Raw genomic sequence first — 9,388 nt, 5'->3', positions numbered from 1 at the left:
GAAATGGCAAAAATAAAAATAGCGTAGCCACTGGATAATTTCTGATTTACTACCGTATCAACCCCATGCTGTTCCCATGCGTTACTTCCTTTCCTCTGTGGTAGGTACACACATGTTTGCCATTTTATCGCCGCCACTTCATTCAAATCAGAAACGTTTAACCGAATATATTTAGGCTACTTTAGGCCTACCTGTCTCAGAAGGCTGTCGTAGGAATTCAAAACTTGCTCGAGTTGTTTCCACCCGGTTGAAAAACAAAGACGCACAGTGTATCACTTGCAGCCATAGACATCATATAGATCTATGCTTGCAGCGGTATATCATAACCCTAATAATTCTTACACATGCTGTTATAGTTTAAAACAAGACAGGAATAAGTTATTAACCACTCTTGGGGAAAAATATGAGCAATCCTCCGCAAAAACGCGTGTATCCTAAACTACCCGTGTGGATTGTGGAGGATCATCATGAGGTAGATAGGACTTCAGTCCTTGCTGATTTGTGGCTTTAAGTCTAACTTCAACTACTGTAAATAACGTGAAATATATATAAACAATAAAAGAAAATAAGACGGAGGTTTTGATCACCTACTAAACGTGTAAAGCAATTATGAAAGACAAAAATAGTTATTGAAATGTAATTTCCACCTGCTTTAGGTTGTACAATACATATATCGTGCCATCGGCTCTAAACATATTCCTATGAAGGACATTAAGATGGTCCATTTGGACTCACATCCTGATCTCCTCATCCCTGTGAATATGCCTGCTGATACGGTGTATGACAAAGAGACTCTGCTCAGGTGAGTTTATAAGGGTTTTTCATCAACTTTGGACTCTTATAGATCAGAGGGATTTTGTTTTTTATTAAAACAGATTTAATTATTTTACATTAATCTTGAAAACATTTTACTGAAATCATAATGTATTTTTGCTACTATTTTTAATTCTTAAAATACATGTTATGTACAGATTTTGTTTTACCCTGATATATAAATAGGATAAAAAAATACTTTTTTGTGTGGTATTCATAATTTTCAATCAAGTTACTTTTGTCGAATTATCCCCCCTCAAAAATGTAAATAAATATTTAATTGATTGTATTATGCTAGCTAAACAGTTAGCTTTAGAAGGTGAAAGAAGTCATCCATTTTATTCCAAAAACATTTCAAATGTATTTTCTAACCAGATAATGCTATAGGTCATTTGAGATGTGGTGGAAATGGTAATGATCTTAAGAGAAATTACAAAGCATGGTTATTTTAGTTCTTATACATTTTTTAATTAGTTTTTATTTTTATATTTTAATTTTAAAAAAAACATTTAAAATTTCCTTTTAGTTAGTTTTAGTATTGTGTTGTATGTTTTTTTAATTTTTATTATTATTATTTTTTAGTATGTCTATGTAGTTTTTATTATCGGAAATGTTGCCTTGGAACTAGAAGAAATAAAATAAATTAAGTTTTTTTTATATTTAAACTTTACGTTTATTTTATTTCAAGGAATGAAAATGTTTGTTTGTGGTTTTTATTTGAGTTGTTACAAAGTTGACAAATCAGTACAGACACAGAATGGTCCACTGCTGGGCTTTGTATGTCAAAGTAAAATCAAAATGGACAATTCTTATTATTTTATGGAATATTGTTGTAGTTATTATAAATGATTTATCTGTGCACATCATTATGTTTATTTATTTATTTGTTTATTTCATGTGCCCTCATAATGTTTAATCAAAATAACTTCCCCTCCCTCTTACATCGACTCTTCTTTTCTGATGACTTGTTTACTGGTGCGAGGGCGGGACAACCGGTCACTCACATGAGATCGCAGCAACAGCAAACCACTTGACCCAATCCATTTCCAATGGACAAAATCAAGTCCTGCCCTACATTTTTTTCTTAGTTGAGATGCTGGATATATGAATATGGATTTGGATATATGTCACAATAGTGAAGAAAATACTACCGCAACTTCTGCTTTATACCAGTGTCTACAAAGCCAAATGTGCTCATAGTTAAAGAGACACCCATAAATGCCTGTACAAATGAATACAAAACATGAATACTCCTCCGTATATTAGAATCAGAGAAACTTTAAAAGGCAGTTCATGCTGATGAGACTAAACCCCACTGATATGTGTTCACATTATTAGTTGCAACAGTGAATATACGGGTTGACATGTTTTTGTTTGCTCTTGCAGTGAGCTGAGCATTGAGAATTGGATTATGCCAATGGTCTATGCTGGACACGTATCCCATGTAGCTTGGTTGCATCCGTACTGGGCTCAGCAGATCAAAGAAGGGGAGCACTCCATGTGTGTGGGGAGAGATTCATCCACGACCACCATCAGGTCAGGTTGCAGCAGATCAGCATGTAGCCATGGGATGGCAGCAGACCTTCATTTACTATTAATAAGAATGAGACCTCCACCCTGTCAGGAAAAATTGTACTGTTAGAATCGTGTTTAAAAAAAAACAATCATAAGAAATCTCTTTCTCTTTGCAGGGTGACAAGCAGAGACGATTACTTTTTGAGTGACGCTCTTTACGTTCCGCTGGATCAGCTGGAAAACCCCAAAAAATTACATTTAGATGTCATTCGAGTGGATCCTGCCAACAGTTTGCAGAAAAGGAAGCATAAAAATGGACAAAGCGGTGCTAAAATACCCAAAGCATCTTTAAAGGAAGACGGTGATGTGCCGTTCAAAAGGGACACCCCGTGCACTTCCTCTTCTCAGCCGCTTGATGGCAGCAAGGCATCAGGAGACGTCATTGACACAGTCATGAAGGCTGATGAGGGAACAACAAGCTACATCACTGATAAGCTTTTAGCAGTTATAGAGCAAACTGACCCTTTCATACTTGACATTGACTTGGATTTTTTCTCCTGTAAGAACCCTTTCAAGGAGATGTATACACAGGTAGAGTGAGTCAAGCACACACATCATTATAGTCTTTTTTGTTGTTCCTTAAGCGATAACATTTAACTTTCCATACATTATGTGGTGTATTGGGATAATGTATATATATATGCATGATGTGCATTCATTGGTTTCTATGCACCTACACACTGATATAGAACAAGCTTTGTAGACAAATGGAATGTATTGATTCCACGGTTTAAATGGAAATGGCTTCGTCATGACTCGTATGGAGTCAATATCTTTATATATCTATTTATATCTATATTCAATGTCTGTTTGTCCACTGTTGTCCTCTTACAGGAAGAGTATGATCTTCTTCAAGAGTTATACAGCTTTAGCAGGCCACAGCAGGATCCAAATGAGGTAATGAAGATTCCTAATCAAATGTACCATAACTAATCATGAGGCATTCGTTCAGTCGTGAGGCTTTAGACATTCCTAGACACCTTCAGGGAGTGAAGCTAAATCTCTCTTGTTTTTTTGACTTCACTTTATAAAACTGTGGCGGCAACAACAATAATGTTTTGACAACTCCTTATTTTTCCTATGTTTTACGTCTCTTGATTTGTGCTTTGATATGCTTTATAAGTATTTTTTTATGTCTTTTATTCATTTTTCTTTACAGCACTTTGGTCCACTTTGGTTATTTTTCGGTAAAGTGCTTTATAAATAAATTTAGATTTATTGATTGATTGATTGAACTCTCCAAGTTAATGTTTAATTCATCTGATGTGCGGAAAAATTGTATAAACTGGCTGTTACAACACTTTTATCAAAATCATTGAGAACTGTTTTATCATTTGTGCTTGAATTGTTGACATCTTATTATCTTATTACATTTGAATGCTGACAAATACTAGGGAAAATGCACCTGTTTTGCATTTTTCTAGTTTAAAACTATTTTAATTGCAAATTATATTATCAGCATGACAATGTGAGTGAGAAGTTGATTCAGAGGTAAACTTAAATTACTTAGTGTTGTCACAAACACAAATGTACAGTAGGCCTACCATTCAAACGTTTGGGGTTGGTAATATTTTTTTAAATGTTTATAAAAAAATTATCTTATGCTTGCCAAGACTGCATTTATTTGATAATAAATGCAGTAAAATGCACTGCACTCATATTTTAATATATTTTAAAAACAAATTAATTTTTGTGATGGCAGAGCTGAATTTTTATTAGTCTTTAGTGTCACATGATCTTTCAGAAATCATTTTAATATGCTGATTTTATGATACCGTGATACTTTTTTTCCCAGGATTCTTTCTTGAAATAGAAATCTTTGTTAACATTATAAATGTATTTACTGTCACTTTTGATCAGTTTAGTTTCCAAAATCTTACTGATCCCAAACAGTAATCTATTAGTAATGATTAGTCACATAGAAATAGTGTAGAATATTAAACATTTATTTTTCATGCAGGTTTTAAATTCAATAAGAACTTTGTTTATTTCAAGGTATAAATACTATCCACTATGTTCAATGTGGTCTCTGGCTTTTGGACCTCATTGTATTATGGTGAATACAGGACACAAAAGAAGGCACATTTTCCAAGGTGGCAAATACAGGTACTGTACTACCAAGGGGGTCTTTACAGTTACATTTGTTGGTTTTCAGGAGGAGCTTTTAGATTGTGTAGAGAGACGCACACAACAGCTCGAAGACCTGGAGGCTGCATTTGCTGACCTGGTGGAGGATGACGGCCAGGAAACTGTTGAACGTTTAGCAGCAAACCCAAGGTATGCATTACTGATCTCACTGAGATGTAGAGCCACAGGCTCTGTGCTTTTTGATTATAGCTCCATATCAGCGCAACATTGGACTTGATTGATTGGTTTATGGTCGATGTGCATTTGATCAAGCAGGAGATGACAGCCTCATGCATTGATTTTTTTTTTCCCACTTTTCTTTTTTTGCAGAATGAAATCTCTTGTCAGACTTGTACACAGCCTTAAGAATCGGACACAGTCACCGGACTATGAAATGGTGAAGTGTGTGTGTGTGTGTGTGTGTGTGTGTGTGTGTGTGTGTGTGTGTGTGTGTGTGTGTGTGTGTGTGTGTGTGCACGTGTGTCTGTTTTAATCATGTTTGAAATGTCTGTAATTCCAGGTATCTCAAACAGTTCTTACGCTTTCAGAGACTACACTGATGTATGTCTAAAACTGAAATTAGATTCCTCTTATTTTACCTTCACATTTTTTAAAAAGAATGATTGCCATAATTGTAACCCAGTTGGCAGATCACATCCATCTATTTTACTGTAGAGCATGAATGCAGTTTTCAGAAATGTGGCTCATATCCATTTTAGTCACGTTGTTTCTGCTTGGGGTCAAGTTGAAATTGAACAATGTTAAAAAATAAATAAATAAATAAAAATAATAAGCTGTCAGGAGTGTATTGCTGCACTGTGAATACTTGTAAGCAAATCTCAACATGAAAATGTATTGCATTTATTCATGCTTAACATCTCAGTCATATGAGACCCCAAACATAAACAATGTAAAATATTTTGATGGAAGATGTTTGAGGTATGTTGTCAAGTTTGAAACATCTATAAAGCATCCATCTCAATTTAAATGACAAGAAAAATATAATATATAGTTTATGATAAAACCTTAAGAAAAATAAATGTAATTCAAGATATACTTTACTTTCTAAAAACAAGTAAATATTGTAGGCAAATATATCTTGTTTCAAAGATTTTTAGATATTTTTATGAAAAATGAGATACACCATACTGATTAAAAAATATTGTTTTGAATTGATTAGTAAAAATAATGAAGTATCAGCCTGATATGTTTTTGAGCTATATAGCAGTTTTATCATACAAGCAGAGTGTTTTCATGGCAAAAACTTAGTGATCGTTTAGTAATTGTCAAACACGACGGAATGAATTCAAGGCACACATTTTCATTATGCAAAACTGCGAGTCGCTTTTTAACTTCACTAAACGAATGTGCATGTGTCACTGAAACCAGCAACAAAGGAACAAACAATCATCTAAATCCAACTGTACTTTGCTGTCTGGTGATCGTGCAACATCAAACCACATTTACAATATAAAAGTGATGTGTCAGAGGTGAATATATGGATGCTATAAAGCGTTTTCGGTTTCTTTTGATCATGTAAGTGCATTCATGTCATCACTTCAAGAAAAGCAATGAAAAACAAAATACACAGAAAATAAAATATTTTCAGAATGCTGTACTATATATCAAAGATAATGCCGTATGGACTGTTTTTGTTTGGAAATTTGAGTCTGGAAAAAATGTTGAAATGGAAAATGTGTAGGAACCCTGTATTGAGGGTCCCTAAATAGCACATGAATGATAACAAATTTGTTTCATTTGGTTTGTAGTGCTGAGGCACGTTGCCAGCGCCACACACAGACTGATATAATTTGTGCCTGTGGTGTTGAATCTAGGTGCATCAAGCAGGCTTGACCTGTGATTTCTCTGAGCTCCCTCACCACATCAGCAGTGAGGAGGAGATCCAGCAAATGATCACGGCCGTGCAGCTCTTCCTGGAAGCTCTGCCCAAGCCCACCATTGTCACTATATCACGGTACATTAGTCATTAGAGCTCATAGCTGTCTGTTCTGTGTCTCCTTTTGAAAAGTACATTGGGTCCTTTAATCTTTCACTAATGATTTGTTACATCCTCTAGGGTTAACAGCATTTGGCTTTGGTTTTTCACCTCAGAGAAGCATCAGAAAATCATGTTTCTTGTTTTCTTTTCAGTTTGCATTAATTAGCATTGAAATGTATGATTTAATGAATGTTCTTTGGCTGGTTGATGCCCTAAAAGCAGATGCTTGTATCCGTGTAGTTGAGACAGATGGTGTTATTTGAGACTTGTCTCAGTGATCTGTTAGTGTATTTTTTTTAATGAGAATAGACTCAACATTACACTCATCAAGCACACTCTTATCTCTGTGAGTCAGGGGGAGCTCAACCCTTCACGGTCCATGAGAACATTTTTCATTATCTTTTAATACCCAGTTCTCTGACTGATGGTGCATCACCATGGCCGACATGCACCATTCTTTTTATTTATTTCATTATTTTTTGAGTGGCCACTAGTGATGGTCCTAACCACAATGCAAGAGGACCTGTGTTAAAAGTATGATAATAATAATAATAATTTTATATATATATATATATATATATATATATATATATATATATGTAAAATTATATAATATTATAAATTTTATAATAACCAACACTTCAAAAGTCTGAAGTTTTTGAAAACAGACTCTTATGCTTACAGAAGCTGCATTTATTTGAAAAACTGTAATATTGTTAAATATGATTGCAATTTAAAATAACAGTTTTCTATTTTAATGTTTTCAAATGTAATTTATTCCTGGTATGCTAAAGCTGAATTTTACGCATCATTACTCCAGTCTTTAGTGTCACATGATCCTTCAGAAATCACTGTAATTTTCTGATTTGCTGCTCAAGAAACATTTTTTTACCAGTGTCGAAAACGGTTGAGCTGCTTAATTTTTTTTTTTTTTTGTGGATGCCATAGGAATTTCAGGATTCTTTAATGAATAGAAAATTCAAAAGAATAAGAATGCATTATTATTATAAAAGTTTTTAGTGTCCATTTTGATCAATTTAATGTCCTGATGATGATGATGAATAAAAGTATTATTTTCTTTAACAAACAAAAAAAAAACTGGCCAAAAACTTTTGAACAATAGTGTGTATACGTGTATTATTGTTTATATATATATATATATATATATATATATATATATATATATATATATATATATATATATATAACTGATATCATTTCCATCTTGTAATATACAATAAGATTTAAATGTTTCTTCAATTTCTTGTCAGATCCAGTTTGGATGAGTATTGCCCATCGGAGCAAGTGGATTCCATCCAGTACAGTGTACTGAACATTCTAGAGTCCCTCTTCGGCTGCTTAGATGTTCACAGAGAGTATGAATCAATATCATCAGAGAGCACATCACAGACCCCATGAAGACAACAACAGCTGTGGCACATTCTTTACCAAAGGCTTTTTTGAGATTTGCTGTATACTTATTGGTATTGTCTGCATTGAGTACCTGGGTAATGAGGTTAAGAAGTATGGATGCAATAAGGAACGTAAATTAGCTTCCAGTTGGGAAATGGGTTTTTAATTTAAGAGGTTTGTAGAATATATTTGAAGTGCATTGTTTCACGATATGAGATGAGAGGGTTACATCTGGAATGAAATACTGGGTTATCATTTTTCTGCATTGTCTCCAAAATTATGTTTTATTTGCACCGTGAAGTAAAAACACGGAGATTTTCATATTCTATGCTGCAGTCGTTCATTGTGTATCCATACCTTAGTTTGGGAAATGCAGAAGCATTGATACAAGACAAGCACATTTCCCCTCATCCTGTGTGGCCCCTTGTGCCTCAGCTGTCTTTGTCTGAAGCCTGAGGCGGTTACCAATTCATCTGAGCTTTGTATGTGGCACCCTGCTTTGTTGCTCCACACCTACAGACTTCAGAACTGCCACAAATATGCCTGACCTGACTTTAAATTTTACTGCTCTATGAACAACTATGTGCTACTGCTAACAAAGGAATAGTAAACCCATAAATGAAAATGCTGTCATAATTTTTCTCATCCTTGTGTCATTCCAAGTTTGCATGGCTTTTTTCTTCTTCTGTGGAACATATAAGATATTTTTAAAAAGTCTCTGTGTTTTTTGGGGGTTTTTTTCATAAAATGGAAGTCAGTGGAGTTCAGGGTTGTTTTGGATCCCATTGACTTTCATTGTATGGACAAACACAACTTAAATATTCAAAATATCTTATAATAGTATAAAGACATTCATACAGGTTTGGAACGACATGAGGGTGTGAGTAAAATATTTTTTTTGTTTGTTTTTTTGGTCGAACTATCCTTTTAACTTTCAAAGTACTATGAAAGTTAATGTATTAGCCTGATAACTTGCCACAGTATATAAGTCCTTATACCAGGGTAAGTTATCAGACTAATACATTTACTTTCGTAGTATTTTAACAGTAAGGATGTAGGAGTTTGACATTGTGATAAACTCACAGTCCAGAGGGCATAAGGAGACATTGGTCACTTAAAAAGCAGCGGCTGATTGGTTGCTTGACTAATCAGTGGAGACAATGGTTCTACGACAGCAGTTGGTCTGAATCCTGTGAGAAAGATTATTCTACAGTATCCATGTAGTTGCATCTACTCTACATGACAAGAACACATTCTCAACTCACTCTAAAGGCTCAAATTAATTCAATTACATTTTTAGCACGCATTGACTCAGCTGGATTTGTGTTCCTAATAAATAGTTTTTAATGCATACTTGCGAAGATAATCAGGTTGTCTCTGTGAACTGATTTCAGAGTCTGATAAGTATCATCATGCTTGTAACTAATGTTATAAAAATGCATCAATTGACATCAGTTAGCA

At 34.3% G+C, this 9,388-nt stretch overlaps 1 protein-coding gene across 1 annotated transcript; it reads left to right on the top strand.

Annotated features, from left to right (window-relative positions):
• Positions 1–252: 252 nt before the first annotated feature.
• cunh5orf22 (chromosome unknown C5orf22 homolog) lies at positions 253–9,293 on the top strand. The gene is made up of 9 exons (XM_077228747.1): positions 253–472; positions 657–802; positions 2,200–2,349; positions 2,505–2,919; positions 3,223–3,285; positions 4,544–4,665; positions 4,846–4,912; positions 6,351–6,490; positions 7,786–9,293. The coding sequence occupies exons 1-9, from the start codon at positions 404–406 to the stop codon at positions 7,931–7,933; spliced, it is 1,320 nt and encodes a 439-aa protein (XP_077084862.1). The 5' UTR covers positions 253–403; the 3' UTR covers positions 7,934–9,293.
• Positions 9,294–9,388: the final 95 nt, after the last annotated feature.

Source organism: Siphateles boraxobius, unplaced genomic scaffold (genome assembly GCF_051911475.1).
Source record: "Siphateles boraxobius isolate OS27281-9 unplaced genomic scaffold, OSU_SipBor_1 1, whole genome shotgun sequence".
Lineage (NCBI taxonomy): Eukaryota > Metazoa > Chordata > Actinopteri > Cypriniformes > Leuciscidae > Siphateles > Siphateles boraxobius.
Note: the sequence above shows the minus strand (reverse complement) of the source record. Positions and strands in the feature narration are given on the sequence as shown.